The sequence below is a fragment of the Vombatus ursinus genome, unplaced genomic scaffold (assembly GCF_900497805.2).
Source record: "Vombatus ursinus unplaced genomic scaffold, bare-nosed wombat genome assembly UNPS02009205.1, whole genome shotgun sequence".
In the NCBI taxonomy this organism is placed as follows: Eukaryota; Metazoa; Chordata; class Mammalia; order Diprotodontia; family Vombatidae; genus Vombatus; species Vombatus ursinus.
Window position 1 is genome coordinate 16,733,715 of NW_020948983.1, and position 17,377 is coordinate 16,751,091.

Genomic DNA, 17,377 nt, shown 5'->3' on the forward strand with positions numbered 1-17,377 from the left:
ATTTCTGCCCTTTGGGGACAAGCAGAACAAGGCAGCCCTTTTCCACATGACAACCTTTCAAATACATGAAGGCAGCTATCACGTCCTTTCTTTCCAGGTTTTTCTGAAGTCTGCCTGTTCGTTATTTCTTATAGCACAATAGTATTCCATTACATTCATATACCACAACTTGTTCAGCCATTCCCCAGCTGATGGGCATCCTCTCAATTTCCAATTCTTCCCCACTGCAAAAAAAGCTGTTATAAATATTTTTGTACATGTGGGTCCTTTTCCCATTTTTATGATCTCTCTGGGATATAGACCTCGAAGTGCTACTGCTGGATCAAAGGGTATGCACATTTTTATAGCCCTTTGGGCATAGCTCCAAATTGCTCTCCAAAATGGTTGGATCATTTCACAACTCCACCAACAATGCATTAGAGTTCCAATTTTCCCACATCTTCTCCAACATTTGTCATTCTCCTGCTTTGTCATGTTGGCCAATCTGATAGGTGTGATGTTGTTTTGATCTGCATTTCTCTAATCAATAATGATTTAGAGCATTGTTTCATATGACTATAGATGGCTTTAATTTCTTCATCTGAGAACTGCCTGTTCATATCCTTTGACCATTTATCAACTGGGGAATGACTTGTATTCTTAATAAATTTGACTTAATTCTCTATATATTTTTAGAAATGAGGACCTTATCAGAGACAATGGTTGTAAAAATTCTTTCCCAATTTTCTACTTTCCTTCTAATCTTGGTTGCATTGGCTTTGTGCAAAAACTTTTCAATTTAATGTAATCAAAATTATCCATTTTGCATTTCGTAATGTTCTCTACCTCCTGTTTGTCACCAATTCTTTTGTTCTCCATAAATCTGATAAGTAAACTATTCCTTGGTTTCCCCATATGCTGATGGTATCAGCCTTTATATCTAAATCCTGAACCCATTTTGACTTTATTTTGGTATATGGTGTGAGATTTTGGTCTATGCCTAGTTTCTACCATTCTCTTTTCCAGTTTTCCCAGCAGTTTTTGTCAAATAGTGAGTTCTTATCCCAGAAGTTGGGGTCTTTGGGTTTATCAAATAGTAGATTACTATAGTCATTGACTCACATCCTTTCTCTACCCAAGTCTTTTTCTTTACGAGCAAAAAACTCTTAAGTTCCTTTAACTGATCTTCAAAACTAAAGATAAATGGTGTTATTCAAAGTGATGGATTTTTTTTCCCATGAGCAATCATATGACGTACATATGATTACTTTTGCAAAAGTGGGTTTAATCATCCTATGTTTAAAACATGTGGGGAATCCCCCTTCACTGCAAAGGTAGGACACTATAGGTGTAAGAAATTTGCATATACTATTGAATTGGGTTGATGTATAAGTTAGTTTTACTGAACTGCTTTTTTCTTATTTCTTATCCTTTGCTATATATAGGATGACTCTGGATAGAAGAGGGGAGAGATGTATATTCAGAAATGAAAGTGATGCAAAAAACAAAAGACATCAATAAAATGTAGTTAAACATAAAAAGATAGCTCTCTTGATCCTGAAAATGGAAAATAAATACTTTTTAAACATAAAAACTCCACATAGATATGACTTTTTTTTCTCCTTTTGAAGTTTCCTATTTTTAAAAAAGGTCCTTTGAATTACATAGCACAATAGAAAAGAACACTGGACTAGGAGGCAGCAGCTCTTGGTTCAAGTGCCAGCTCTGCCATGTATTCATTCTATGACCTGTTCCAAGTGGCATAGCACAGTGCTTGGCACATAATAAATGTTTACTGACGGGGCAGCTAGGTGGCGCAGTGGATAGAGCACCAGCCCTGAAGTCAGGAGGACCTGAGTTCAAATCCAGCCTCAGACCAAACACTTGACACGTACTAGCTATGTGACCTTGGGCAAGTCACTTAACCCCAACTTCCTCACCAAAAATAAAATATGTGTTTACTGACTACTGACTTTACCTCTACAGGCCTCAAGTGAAAGGTCTAGGACTAGACTATCTCTAAGATCTCTTAGTTCTAGCTCTAACAATCTGCAAATCTGTGACACTGATATCCCCACTTAAGTCATGCAGCTTCTGTGTGTGTGTCTGTGTGTGTCTGTGTGTGTGAGAGAGAGAGAGAGAGAGAAGAGAGGAGACAGAGAGAGAGAGGAGAGAGAGGAGAGAGAGAAGAGAGAGAGAGAGAATGCACATGCTTATGCACACATATGCATAACAGACACAGAGAAGGCTCAGTGTTAGCCACGAAAGGCCAGAGGCATGATGCACAGGAAAGCCAATGGGCAGAAGAGAAAAAACTTGGTGGACCATAAGTTCATCAATAGTTACGAAAAAGAACAAAACAGCCAGTCTTAAACAGGACAATCCATTCAACAAGATTCTTAACAAAACACTACTTCCCCCAAATAGTTTAAGAAATGACTTTATTTTAGTGTGTCAATCCCACTACTGCGAAGACATTTGCTCTCCAGTAGACAAGAGGCACAAACTGAAACAAGAGCTCTTTCTGAAAAACTTGTGGAGCCATGACATTGCAAGTCAGAATAGCATCACCTACAGCAGCAGCCTACATTGAAACTGACAGAATATTCTGCCTCAAGCTCAGGAGCAGAACTTTAAAGCTAGAGCAAAAACCACTGCAACCATGGTAACAGGACAGATGTTAGGTTGTTCGGCCTTCATCAGAAAGGCTTTTGATAAGATATCATTCCATTTCCTGTAAAATACCTTTTTCCTAAAAAGAGCTGATTTCCACCCTTAGAACTAGAACTAACTTCCCCTTTCAGTTCTAGATTTTCCTTTAAGCATATCCTTTGTCTACCTAATAATTTGACTGTATTTGGCTCTTTCAGAAGAACCTTCTCTACTAAGCATTGTATGGTCTGGGAGAGAGCTATTAGCTAAAGTGGGTTTGGGAGATTATAAAAGGCAGTTCTAAAACTTGCTGATGCTTATAAAATTGGAGACCCTACAATGAAACGGGCCTAGTATGCCTGAGCATTTTTGTGCTTGAGGAAAACACTACTTCTTAGAGGTAGCTGTGGTTCTGGTTTTTGTTTAATTAAAATTCAACTTAACCTGTCACAAGTTACAGGGAGATCATCATCATCAGCTGAATGGAAGTAAGCTGAATTTTCTGTTTACCCACCCTGTGGCCTCCCCAGGACTCACAGAAAAGGGTAAGAAAAAGCTTATTCACAAATTCACATGAGCATAATTTAATTTAGCAATCTGCATCCCAGCTAAGGATCAAAAGGGCTAGGAAACAGAAACGTGGCACAACTAGCTTTCTGAGTTATACCTGTCTGAGAACATTAGGAGTGTGTATCTATAACACACAGGAAAATTGAAGGCTGTTTCAGATATACACATTAAGACTCTCTTTAATGGGTTTTGTTGCATGTTCTGCCACAGCATCATAGGAAACAAGCCAAGAATGGTTATGACTACACAACGAGGCTTCAAAGAACTCCTTTCCTCGAAGGAAAAAAAATTCCTCTTTTACATGAATGAAAAAATGAACCTTCATGACTGAAGCCTAACAATAGGTGGGCAGATAGGTGTTCAATTATAATTTTAAACAACATAACATTTTTAAAAGGATCTTTATCAGTTTTCACTTTGAAATTAACTTTTCATTCCAACATGTTATTCTCATTCTTTCCCTACTCTTTTGGAAAATGGTCAGTCATTCTTTAAGGCAGAGTTCCATTCCGGAACACTGAATCTAGTTGAAAGGGAGATGCAAAACAAGGGCATTACAATCAGGATAGTGCTTTCTAACAATCAAACTTACCTAAGGTGTCAACCAACCAACATAATCTTGGCCTGATCTCCTTTTTCAGTAATATGAACATGAGACTTCAAGGGAGTAGAAGGTTATCAAATATTCAGAGGAAAGTAGTTATGTTCCCAGAATACTCAGGATATGGACTATCAATTAAAGAATGAGAACACCAATGTCCTCTGCTGAAAAAAGAGTGAATACAAAAGGCCAGTGAACTGATATTTTCCGAGGAAAAAGTGGTATGGGAACACATCTATTTTCCTCCTCTACCTCTTACCATCCCCAATTCAAATAAATCATTGAATCCATTGGGCATCATGATACTGTAATAATATTTTTATGATAACAATATAAACCATTTCCATTTTCTTAATGAATATTATTTTTATAAAGATGTAGCTTTAAAAGGCCTTCCAGAACATTTTTCATCTCAGCATTTGAGAATAAGCTATTTAAGAGAGTTCTGCATACAATAACACATTTGAGTGAAGATGGTGTGTGAATTTACAACCAGTACATGACATATTTTTATATTTATCTATATATATATATATATATATGTATGTATATATATACTTAAAAAAAAAAACTTGGCCAGAAATTAAGGCTAGCTATAAAGTAGTCCAAGTAAATTATGCTTAACAAAAACATTAATTACAAAATTAAAATTTAACATGCATTTTTCAATCATTTAAACAACTGACAGAGTAAGCTTCAGCATCCAAAGTTTTTCAATCAATTGCAAAAGAATGAAATTGTTATTTACATTTCTTTTCCTTAACTCAACAGTGTTTAAAGGAAATTACACTCTTAGGAGTTCCACCAGCCTCCTATTTAACACAAACCAGTAGGCTAGAAAATAGATCTTTTAAAACTGGGTACCAAGATAGTGGGTTTCAAATGACAGAAAGCAAGTATCATCACATACTTGTCTTTCACATACCATAATACAGTTTATAATACTGTCATGATATGACTCATACTTCAAATTCTAACCCTCAAAAGAACTAACTTTGAATAATTCTTTAATAGCTACACATATCACAAATTACATGATAAAAGTTTGACTTCACCCACTGCAAATCAAAGTAAATAATTTAATACATCTATCAACTTAAAACAAAATAAAATTGTAACATGTAAGCAACCAAATTTCAAAACACAAAAAAATGCAATCCTAAAAATATTGCTCTAAATATTTAACTTACATCTTTTTGAGTACTGAAAGTCTTCAAATATTTCTTTTTTGATTACTTTTGATCACTATGTTTATAAATATAATTCAGGGTCTCTGAGTCTCTGAGAGTTTTAAATGAAGATTTTGTTGAGATGGGAGAGAAGCCATTTTAATTAGTACAAGCATATTAAAGAACGTGGGCTGTCCCCATTAAACTAAACTGTGACTAGTAAATCTATACTCATTTCAGTTTGTAGAACTTCCAAATTTGTAAGAATAATGAACTCTTAGTAGGGTTTTTTCACCTTTATGTATTTTAGTGCAAAATATTTTCGAGTGAGAATTTCTGACATATAGTAGTAGCAGCAAGGTTTTTAAAATGGAAACTTTAATGCTACAGGTATTTAGTTCTCTCTCTTCCCCCAATCAGAAAAGAAATTCCTGTTTTAGAAGTGAACAAATTTACATATTTCAGGCACTATATTAATGAAAGCACCTTCACTTATTAGACTGAATGCCTGTAATAGTTATTTCAGACAAATTGCTGAAAAATTTTTCTCTTTCAAAAGGGTGTTACTGAATTTAAGGATAAAAACATAATAAATTCTTTTATCAAACATACTGAGTAATTTATGTGTCCTTTTTTTTATGAAAGCTATTTCATCACAAGAAACTCCAAACGCTACACAGTAGAATTTCAACTGCGGAATTCAGTCACCATTGAGAACTAAGTTCAGTTAAAAAGATATTAATTAACAATGTTTTGTATTACAGCTTTTTTGTAACTTTAAACATTATTTCTCTAATACTTTTATGAGTACTTTAATGTCTAAATAATAAAGATGTTTTTTAGTTTAATATAAAAAAACACCTTAACAAATAACTAAAGACCCCACACTGTATAACACAGAACAATCAGTGAGTGCCCTAGTTACCTTCTCTACCTCTGCCATTATACTCTGAATAAAGCAAACCAAAAAAGCCCATTTAAACAGTGACGCAGATGATTGTCTTCATGAACTCTCTGGTGTAAGCTGTAGATTTTGGTGTGGCAAAAGATGAAGAGAAGCAAACTAAAAAAACAAAGACCAACCCAATCACACTTTCTGGAGTTACGACCCAGTGGAGTGCAGGCTAGGAACTGGATAGAATTTGGAGATGCGACTCTGGGTTGAAGGGTTAAGGCATTCAGACTCCCCAGTCATTTTAAAGAACACTTCTTGTTCTTGAAGCTTCCTTGCAAACTCTTCTTCTAGTGTCTGGAGTGGGATCGGGGTAAGGGGGAGGAGAGCGAAAGAGGTGGAATGAGAGGATAAGGAGAGGAGCAGAGAAAAGATAAGTTGTCATTTAATGTGATCTTAAAAAAAAGTTTGATCTAAACAATAATGAAGATTGTCTCAGGCCCAGAACATTTCTATGCCCATCCCTCCAAGTGTTTGAGTCTTCTGCTGATGTCCACCATTGCCTCAGGTGGAGAACAAAAGGAACATCTGTCACTCTGGAATCTCTAGAGAATACAGAGTATTATTGCTTTCCTGCTCTGAATTAGGAGCCCAGAATAATAGCAAGCAACTATTTACTCACATTGGCAAACCTAAGTCTGACCCTATTCCTGAATTGGCTCTGAAGAGTATGGAATTGGCCAATAGCCATCCTTTGATATTAACAGGTTTCCCCTACATGCCTATCTCCAATCCACCTAATTTTATGTAACATCATAGCCCGAAAGTAGTAACAAATCTGATCACCACAGAAAACCACCTTCCAACTACAAAATTATAAATACATTTATTTCAAGGCTGTTCTAATTAAGTAATGATGGAAGACTCAATGTCTTTGGAGTTTTCCTATGTTTCACTTTCTGGCTAAGGGAATACATATGGAAAATTCTAGTGTAACATGAAATTATTAAATTCTTAAGAAAGTACATTTGAATAAAGACTAAATAAATACCTACCCAAATATGCTAGCTAAATTGAATTGTGTTTTTAAAATAGCAATGTGATAAGTTCTTGGAAAAATAAAGCAAAGTAAACAAAAAATTTTATGAGCTACTTTTCCAGATTCTTATTTTCTACTGTAATCAAATTGCTACCAATTTGACCTCAACATTTGTTGTACTAAATTGTATCTATTTGGGATAATGCCTTTTAATCTCTTTTATTTCAAGTTACCTTTTTCCTGGGTCTCAATTTTTCTCTCCACTCCTTTAATTCCTGCCCATGCTCCTCATCTAACTCTTTTAGTTTCTGAGTCTCATGCTCAACCAATAGATGGCATTTTTCATTCTGAAAATATAGAAAAAAAATATAGGTAAAAGTAATACATTCACCTCAGTAAACTTTTCTGGGAACAAAATTATTTCTTTAAAAATTTATAAACTTAGTAATCACTAAAAATATAATCAGATAAACATACAGAGTAACAAGTAAATTTAACATACAATCCTTAACATTTAGTAAAGTGGAACCAAATGAATTATTAATAAAAAAGTGGGAAAAAAATGCTTTGTTCGTCATCCCTTTCCCAGTCTAGTTGAAGTTCCTCTACTTTTGGCTTTCCTTCCTTTTCCCTCTTTAAAAAAAATGCAACTGTAATCAACCTATCACACTTTCAATTACTTCACATAGGTTTTTCCAAATTCTTTGCATGCCTGTTATTTATCAATTTTTATAGTGCAATAATATTCTATCATGTTATTATGCCAGCATTTATTCAAGAATATTCTAGTCACTGAGCAATAACTTCAAAAAGAGAAATTATGATTATTTTTGTACCAATAGGTTATTTTACACAATTGTGTTTTCAAAAATTGATTACTGATGTAAGATTGGACACCATACACTGACAGACGTTTAAATTTCTTTTAAAATGTTTATCAAGATTCAGAAAATGAAACCTGGCCTAAATTAAAGTTTTTCTGGCTTAAAAGCCAAATCAGTTATTTACTTTTTATGGAGGTAACATGGAATGAATAAATTCTACTTCTTGTTCTTTCTTTTTTCTATTAGGAAACTTCCTTACAAACCTAAGAATTTAGAACATAGTTTTGTATATGTTTTACCACCAATACCAAATGCTAAGTAAGATTAGTAACCACTGTAAACCAATTCAACTCACTCAACAAATGTTTATTGGATGCCTACAATAGGCATAACACATTGCAAGAACTATAAATCTCAGGTAATGTGATATGACGGCTGTAAGCTCAAGATCAGAATCAAAGAGAATCTTCTCTAAAGTGCCCCTTAGAAGTTTAAGAAACTATATCCCTATGAGAACATTTCTGATCACTCTTTTCAAGAACACAGGAATAAATGAATTACTATTAAGATGACATACAGAGAAATTTGTATTTGAAAGTACAACAATGGTTCTGGCCAGTTCAATTTTGAGTATGTGTTATGTCTTCTTTGACATACAACATATTAAAAATACAATGCTACTAAAAAGAAAAGTCAGATAATTAAAGCTTATTTTAAAATTTTAAGAATTCTTTAATTGTTATTTTACTGTTAGGCAATGTGATGCTGAAATGGTGCTCTGTACAAATAAGTGATTAAATATCATGAGCTCCTTTAGTTTTGAGGTTTGTATAGCTAACCTGTAGTTGATGTAGTTCTCGGACATTAGCTTCACACTGCAACTGAAGGTCCCGCATCTGATTTTCATGCTTTTGATGCTGAGCCATCCTCTCATTTTTCTGTCTCTTTTCTTCTTGAGCAGCAAACTAACAGACAAACAAGCCAGGAGGCAAAACAGGGGATGATAATTTATTGAATGGCTATTTAAAGATTTTAACTTAACAGATTAAGTTGAAATTTCAAAGTTACAATAAACTAAAGGTAACCAAAATTATTACAGTAATTTATTTTCAGACTAAGAAAAAAATCTATTTTGTCAATATGCCTAAGTGTTAGAAATGAGCTGAAGAGGTTATCCAAGCTTCCTCCTCTAAAGCAGGAAGGAAAAGAAAACCTATACCTAAAAATTCCTGGTTCTTCCCACTTAAGGCCTGAGGAGAAGAGAATGGAGTCTCCTCCTTACCTAGTCCTATGATTAGAATATCTGGAAGATAAAAGACTAAATTTAATGTAATGGCTTATAAATTCCCATATGAAAAGAAAACAAATGAGAAGACATGTGAGTCTTCACTAAGTGAGAACTCTGAGTTTATTCTAATTCACTGGTTCCTTTACCACAGCCACATGCTATGAGAACAATAATGAAAATTTTGCTTTCTCAACTGTAAAGCAGGATTCAGACAAGAAATAACTCTCCACAGCTTTATCCTACACATCAAGGCTTTGGGGATCATATGATTATATGGCCCACATCCTCCTAATTGCTATGGGGCCTAGGTGGGTGTATGGATGAGAAATGCAGTAGTAAGTTCCTTTAGTAGTATCAGTTTACATTTAAGCAACTTAGTTGCTTTATCACTATTCTCCAGGTTAGTATAGTTCCAACCTAATTCCTAGAGTTACAGTGGAGATCAATCTAGTTCAAGGTCTGGGATGGGAGGTGGAAGGTTGGGGATATCCTTCTCTGAATAGCACCAGCCCCAAGAAACTGATTATTGTCTTAAATCTATCCTGATTTTGATTGTGTTTTCTCATCAGGCTACAGGCAGTTTAGTCCCTTGCCTGTTTAATTCTGTCACGGTCCTGGTCTGGAGTGCCTGCCGAATTGATTCTCAAACTCTTCTTGAACATGGCCATCCGAGTCTTGGCTTCACTGCGCTGGATCTTAGGTAGTCTTGCTCTTTCTTGGGTCTGTCTGTTTTTTAACTCTTCAAGGAGCCGTTGATTATATCGCTGCATTTGTTCAGTTTCCTATAAGAGTTTTAAATATAATCCACTGATATAGAAATAATATAATATAGCTACTTTAATTTCAGGCACTTACTATACACATAGTATCTTTTAGAAGCTATATCCTTAAACATGTATAGATAAAAATAATATACCTATAATCCTACTATTAACATATTAAAATTTAAACTGGATATTCCTTATATTTCCACTGAATAGCTCTTAGAATTATATAGTCAGAACTACATTTGTGCCCATTTAATTTTCCTTTGTTTAATGAATTATACCAAACAAATGATAGAAGATTTCTCTCCTTTTCCAATCCATCTTATAATTTATCAACAGATTAATTTTCCTAAAGAAACAAAAACATGTCACTCTCCTGTTCATAATCTTCAATGGTTCCTTGTCACCTACAGGATAAAATTCAAAAGTTGTTGGCATGGCATTCAAGATGCTCCAAAATATGGTCTGAAGCCATCTCTGTAGCCCCCATCTCTCACTATTTCTCTATTCACTATGCTACCGCCAAAGTAATCCATTTGCCATTCTGTAAATATTTGATTATGCATGCTATCTCTACATCTTCAGTTTCCTGTTTTCTCAGCCATCTAGAATGCCCTCCTTACTAGAACTCATCCCTGTCAAATTCCTAACCATTCTTAAATTTCCTGGTACAAGTATCAATTTGTCCATGAATCCTCTTCTCATTCATTCCCAGGAGAAGGGATCCCTTCCCTTAGGCAGCTACACAGTACAGTAGATAGAGCACTGAGCCTGGAGTCAGAAAGACTTGAGTTCAACTCTAATCTCAGACACCTACTGTGTGACCCTGTGCAAGTCACTTTAATCTGTTTGCCTCAGCTTCCTCAACTATAAAATGGGATTAATAACAGCACCGACCCCACAGGGTTGTTGTGAGGATTAAATGAGATAATATTCGTAAAGTACTTAGCACAGTGTCTGGCACATTGTAGGTGTTATAAAAATGCTTATTCCCTTCCCTTCCCCCCCCCCCCCCCCCGAGCTACTCACTCTATAGCACTTTGTGCAACTCATAAGTGTACAATGCATAGTGTGCTAGAGGTTGGAGGTAAAAAATAAAAAGACAGACATGCCTTTGCCCTCAAGCATCTAACATTCTAGAGGCGAAGGTAGAAAATGAATGGAGATAAGTAATTACAAAGTATATACAAAGTAAATTCAAAATTTCAGGAAGAGAAAGGGCACCAGCAACTGAGGGGGCAGGAGAGCAGGACAGTCCTCAAAGATGAGGAAGCACTTAAGCTAAGCCTTGAATATCATTTTAACAGTTGTGCTGAAGATGGATAAGAAAGGAAAGAAACTAGAAACTAATGAGAAGCCTGCTGTAATAGTCCTGCTAAGAGGTAAGGACTATGTAAGGACTGAAAAAGATATAAATATGAGATGTTGTTGCAAGTAGAATCAAAAAGACTTGACAATTGATTGGATGGAGAGGATGACACAGAGGCTGCAAACTTCAGCGAGTAGAAGGATGGTAGGCCCTTCAACAGAAATTGTGAAGCTGAGGGCAAGGGAAATAAATATAATAATTACTGCCTTGGACATCAGCTTAAGTTTTCTTTCAGACATCCAGTTGAAAATGTTCAATATGTGATTGTAGGACTGGAGCTCAGGGGAGAGACTAGACATGGATATACAAATCTGGGAGTCATCTGCATAGAGATCAAAACCGAATATGGATAATGATCCAGCAAAGAAGACCAAGAAGGAACAGTCAGAAAAGTATGACAAGTTCTATGAGAAAGCAGTGTCATAAAAACCCACGGACAAGACTAGTCAAATGTTTCAAACACTGCAGAGAAGCCAAGAAGGATGAGAAATGAGAAAAGACCCATCAGATTTAGTAATTAAGAGATCACGGATAACCTTCAAGAAAGTAGTTTCAATTAGAAAGTCAGACTGCAAGGGTTGAGAAATGAGCAAGAGGAGAAGTGGAAGCAATAAGCATAAATCACTTGCTTTTTTTAAGAGTTTGGCTATGAAAAGGAGAGGAGATAAAGGATGATCATTTGGTAGCTTTAGGTGATGGCTTTTTAAGGATGAGGAAGCCTTGGGCATGTTTGCAGGTAGCAAGGTAGCAGAAAAGTAGCTAACAGAAAGATTGGAAAGGAGAAAGAGGGCAAAAAAGGGGAGAGGGGTGTGAAATCAAGTCCAAAAATAGAGGAATTGTTCTTGGCAAAGAAAAAGGCCACTTCTTGGTCAAAGTAAGGAGCAAAGGAGGAAAGGATAACAGAAGATATATCAAAGTAGTTTGAGACGTAAAATGGGGGAGAACAGGGAGACGTCCATGAATAGTATTGTGTTTATGTCTTCCGTAGTAAGGCTACAAGCTCCAGAGGGCTGAAACTGCATACCAGCATGTAATACATGTTTAATTTAAATGCTCTTCCTAAATTGTACTTCTTAAGGGAAGAATCTTATTCATTTCTTAACCCCCTTGTCCCACCAGTGCTGTGAAAATAGATGATTTAATGAATAATTTTTAAAAATAGATGGTTTCCTTAATTTATTTTAAAAAGTGAATTTAAAAGCAAATGAAAATTCTTTTGAGTCAAATTCACTTTTTAAAACCTAAGCTGGGGGGTGGGCAGCTAGGTGACGCAGTGGATAGAACACTGGCCCTGAAGTCAGGAGGACCTGAGTTCAAATCTGACCTCAGACCAAACACTTGACACTTACTAGCTGTATGACCTTGGGCAAGTCACTTAAACCCCAATTGCCAAAAACAACAACAACAACAACAACAAAAAAAAAAAAAAACCCTAAGCTGGTACACAAGAAATGATTAATATGAAGAATTCAGAGAAGAATTTGTATGAAGTTATGAAGTGTGAAGTAAGCAGAATCAAAAATGACAACAACAATCAAAATAGAAAGAAAAAACTAAACTAGACGTTGTATAATTATAATGATAAAGCTTGGTCCCCCCCCAAAAAAAATAGATTAATGAGAAACAATGAGCAAGTGGACTTCAGAAAAACCTGGAAAGACTTGTATGGACTGATGCTGAGTGAAGTGAGCAGAACCAGAAGAACATTGCACACAGTAACAGCCATGCTGTGCGATGACTGACTTTGACAGACTTAGCTCTTCTCAGCAATGCAAGGATCTAAGACATCTCCAAAAGTCTCATGATGGAAAATGCCATCCACATCCAGAGAAGGAACTATGGAGTTTGAATGCACATTGAAGCATACTATTTGTTTTGTTTTTCTTCTGTTTTGTTCTGTTTCTTCTTTCTTGTGGTTCCTCCTATTGGTTCTAACTCTTCTTTACAACATGACTAATGTGAAAATAGGTTTAACAGAAATGTATATGTACAGCCTATATCAGATTGCACGCCATCTTGGGAAGGAAAGGGGAGAAAATTTGAAACTCAAAAGCTTATGGAAGTGATTGTTGAAAACTAAAAAAAAAATTAATTTAAAGAAAGAGAGATTAAAAAATGCACTCCCCTCCTTTGAAAAAATGGGGGACACATGGGTGTGGAACACTGGTCAGATTCAGTTGATATTCTACTTGGTTTTGCTGACTTGCTTTTTTCACTCTTTGTTATTCCAAGGGATGACTCAACAGGCAGACAGGAAGGAAAAGTGATAGTTGGAAATTAAGGTGATGCAAATACAAAAGATAGCAACGTAAATGTAAAAAAAAAAAGGCAATCTCCTCACAATACCCCAACCTCTTCTCTACCCAAAAAATACCACCCTAAGCTGAATTTGAAGCTGAATTTAAATCTGGCCTCAGACACTTATTAGCTATGTGACCCTGGGCAGTCACCTCAATTGTAAAATGGGGTTAAAATAACAGCACCTACCTAACCTCTCAGGTTTACTGTAAGGATCAAATAAGATAATATTTGTAAAGCGCTTAAGCACAGTGCCTGGCATACAGAAAGTACTTAATAATGCTTGTTCCCTTCCCTTTCCCCCTTGATTACATATAAACATTCAAAAACCCTAAAAATACCATAAGGCAAAAAGAAAAGGAACAAGAATCTTTTCATTCACCTTTTCATGACGCTTAAGTAGTTGATGCCTTTGCATGAAGTACTGATCCTTGAGTTGTTGTTTAAGCAGCTGATGCTTTTCTTGTAAGTGTCGTTCCTCAAGTTCCCAAATAGCAGCTTCACGAGCTGGAAGAGGAAATAATTTTCAGAAATGTGTTTTTGTTGTTTTTTTTCTAACATATTCTTGCTTTCTAGTTTTAATATTAACCCAAAATATGTAGTCTATTTCCAGTAGTTTATGTGTATTTATATTTTAAAGTACAAATGAAAAATTACTAAAATTGTGTAGTTAGTAGCAATTTATTACTGCTTTCCATCCCATTCTAATTTTCTATGAATAGTTAACTAATGCCCTCCAAAATTCCATCTTGGTAAATTAATGAGAAAGAAGTATAATAGCTAAATGTTTAGAAGAAATAAGTATTTCAATTTCCATCCCATCATGTAGTCATGAAGTATATCCAAAGGTACAAGACATTAAAGGAACCCAACACCACTAAAGAGAGTTTCTGGCCGTACCTAGCTAATAAAAGATATTTTAAAGGAGCTAATTTTTCATCTTAGTTTTCAATTTGCATAAAAATTCTAAATCTAACAATGTTTCTAAAAAGAAAAAAGGTTCTCCTTTCTTCTCTACTTTTTTCCTTTTTATCCTTTCTTCTCCCTGACAAGAACAATGTTATCTATCTACCCCATAAATTGTTTTTAATATAGTTACAGCTACTACTTTTACATATACAAGCTGCATATTTCTACATACCTCTCATGAGCTGCTGTTTGTTATTCAGGCATTCTCGCTCAATGTTAGCCAACTCTGCCTTCTGCTGTTGGATGATCTTTTTCAGTGATCCATCTAATTCTTGTTGTTGCTTCTGAACAAATTCTTGTTCCTATCGGATACATACAAAAATCTATTAACAAGTACTTTGTGAGCATACTAATACATCTGTATATATTAATGTTTAACAAGAGGTCCAGATCATTATCATACAAATCACCAAAAGCAATATGCTCAACATTTAAAAAATGTGTTAATTATCCAATTTTTGGATGATCAGATAGAATTAAAATGGTTATAATGTATATATCATTCTAAACTCAAAACTAAGAACAATGCACACACCAGAAATATACAATCACAATAATAATTACACAGACTGTACTATTACACTAGCATCTTACTTCTAGAAATGATCCAAAGTATACTACAGAAAATAAGAAAAAATAGGTAATGACCTCTTAGAAAGTTGGTTTATACATCTAATTAAAAAAGGCTAATTTTAAACTTTTTTCCCTAAAAAAGCAATGGTTAGCGAGAAATTAATTATATTAAGAGATTAGCCTTTTATTGATATATATGCCATTTAGATATGTGCCAAGAATGATGACTTGAGGCCCACCACATCATTTCTGAAGAATTAGGAAGAAAGAATAAGATTAAGGGTTACTTGCCCTCAACTGATAAACGAAACACACAACTCCACATCGTTACTATAAGGCTTTGGCTCTTAGAAGGATTCCAAATGACTCAGTCTCTTCAAGAAGGCTATGCTAAATTACAATATCATGTAAGTTTGGAGACCTGTTAGACTGACTAATGAATGATTATGTTTGAGCATGTTCAAAAAAAAAGAGGGGCAAATTCAAAAAGTTATATTAAGCCATTCAAACCTCTATGTCTTCCTTAGAAGCCAGACCACTTCTGGTCTAGCCCCCAAGATATAGGTCAAAATCCTTCTACACACACACACACACACACACACACACACACACACACCCCTACCTGTTCACATGAAAATAGATAGGAACCCCCAGATCAGATATGCCCCTTGGATCAAGGAGGGTCTGAGTCTAGCATGACCTAGAATCTAGATTCACTGAGTTTCATCCAAAATCAGACCAGCCTGGGGTGGAGGAGTTAAAGTTCATTGGGGAAATCTGTCTTGCCATGGAGATTTTGAGGCAGAGAATTAACTCCCTGGGATTGACTTAATGCTATTCTGTTAAGAGCATTTTTTAAAATGCCTTATGATAGATAAACCGAGCTCTTAGGGCAAGAACTTGATATGTAACAAAAACTGTTGGGAAAACTGGAAAGCAGATTGGTAAAAACCAGACATATACCGACATTTCACACTGTATACCAAAATAAGCTCACAATGAATACATGATTTAAACATAAAAGGTGATATCATAAGCAAATTAGTGGAGCACAGAAAAAATTACCTTTCAGATCTATAGACAGGAAAAGAGTTTCTGATCAAACAAGAAAGAGGTTCACAGGAGGTAAAATGGATTAATTTTGATAGCATAAAATTAAAAAGTTTTTGCACAAACACAGCTAATGCAAATAGATTAAAGGAAACACATTAAAAACTTGGGGGGGGATCTTTGCAGCAAGTTTTCTAATAAAGGCCTCAGTTCTAAACTATATTGAACTGAGTCAATTTTACAAGAATTAGAGCCATTTTCCAATTGATACATTGATATGAAGGATATGAATAGGCAGTTTTCAGAGGAAGAAAAACTATCAATAGCCATATGAAAAGAAAATGCTCTAAATCACTAAGAATTAGAAAAATGCAAGTTAAAACAACTCTGAGGTACTACCTCACATCCATCGGATTGACTAAGATGACAAAAACGGAAAATGAGAAATGCTGGAATGGATGTGGGAAAACAGGTACTCTAATACACTGCTGGCGAAGCTATGAACTACTCATCTAACCATTCTGGAAAGTAAGTTGGAACTATGACCAAAAAGCTTTTAAACTGGGCATACCCTATGGTCTAGCAGTACCACAACTAGGTCTATACTCCAAAGAAATCAAATAAAAAGGACCTATATGTACAAAAATATTTATGGCAATTTTCTTTATATGGGCCAATAATTGAAAACTGAGTGGGTACCCATCAATTGAGGAATGGTTGAAGAAGTTACGATATGTGAAGGTGATGGAATAATATTTTGCTATAAGAAATGATGAAGGGGATTTTTTTCCCACATAATCTGAGAAGACCTATATGAACTGATGCCAAGTGAAGCGAGCTTAACTAGGAGAACAATCTAAACAGTTACAATACTGCAAAGACAATCAACTGTGAAAGACTCTGATCAACACATTGGTTTACCACAAGTCCAAAGGACTCATCTTGAAACATACTGTTCACTTTCAGATGGAAAACTAATAAGGCTCTGAGTGCAAAATGAAACATATTTTTTTCTTTCTTTTTTTTGGGGGGGGGGGGGGAAGAAGTAGGGGAACATGGCTAATGTGGACATTTGTTTTCCATGACTATAAATATTTGTAATGAGTTTTGTTTTTCTTGCCTTCTCAATGACTGGAGTGGAAAGAGCAGGGGAAAAGATTTGGAACTGAAAAAAAGAATAAAGAAGTCTGTCCTTTAAGGTAAATAATTTTTAAAATATTTAACTTTTTAAAAATGCCTTAAGATTACCTATAATTTTTAAATAGGTAAAAGTTAACAGATAAGTTATTTTTATCTAGGTGACCTCAATTGTATAATTTGGCATAAACATAAAATAC

General features: G+C 35.1%; 1 protein-coding gene across 2 annotated transcripts in view; it reads right to left on the bottom strand.

The window, feature by feature from the left end:
• Nucleotides 1-2,403: 2,403 nt before the first annotated feature.
• Nucleotides 2,404-17,377, bottom strand: part of SLK (STE20 like kinase) — a 64,443-nt gene continuing 49,469 nt past the window's right edge. For both annotated transcript variants that reach the window (XM_027851524.1, XM_027851523.1), the window contains 6 exons: nt 14,590-14,719; nt 13,831-13,955; nt 9,608-9,796; nt 8,566-8,691; nt 7,136-7,249; nt 2,404-6,220 (listed from right to left, as the gene is read on the bottom strand). In XM_027851524.1, the coding sequence (XP_027707325.1) occupies nt 6,074-6,220; nt 7,136-7,249; nt 8,566-8,691; nt 9,608-9,796; nt 13,831-13,955; nt 14,590-14,719 (831 nt within the window). In that variant the 3' untranslated portion in view covers nt 2,404-6,073. The remainder of the gene's footprint in view (nt 6,221-7,135; nt 7,250-8,565; nt 8,692-9,607; nt 9,797-13,830; nt 13,956-14,589; nt 14,720-17,377) is intronic.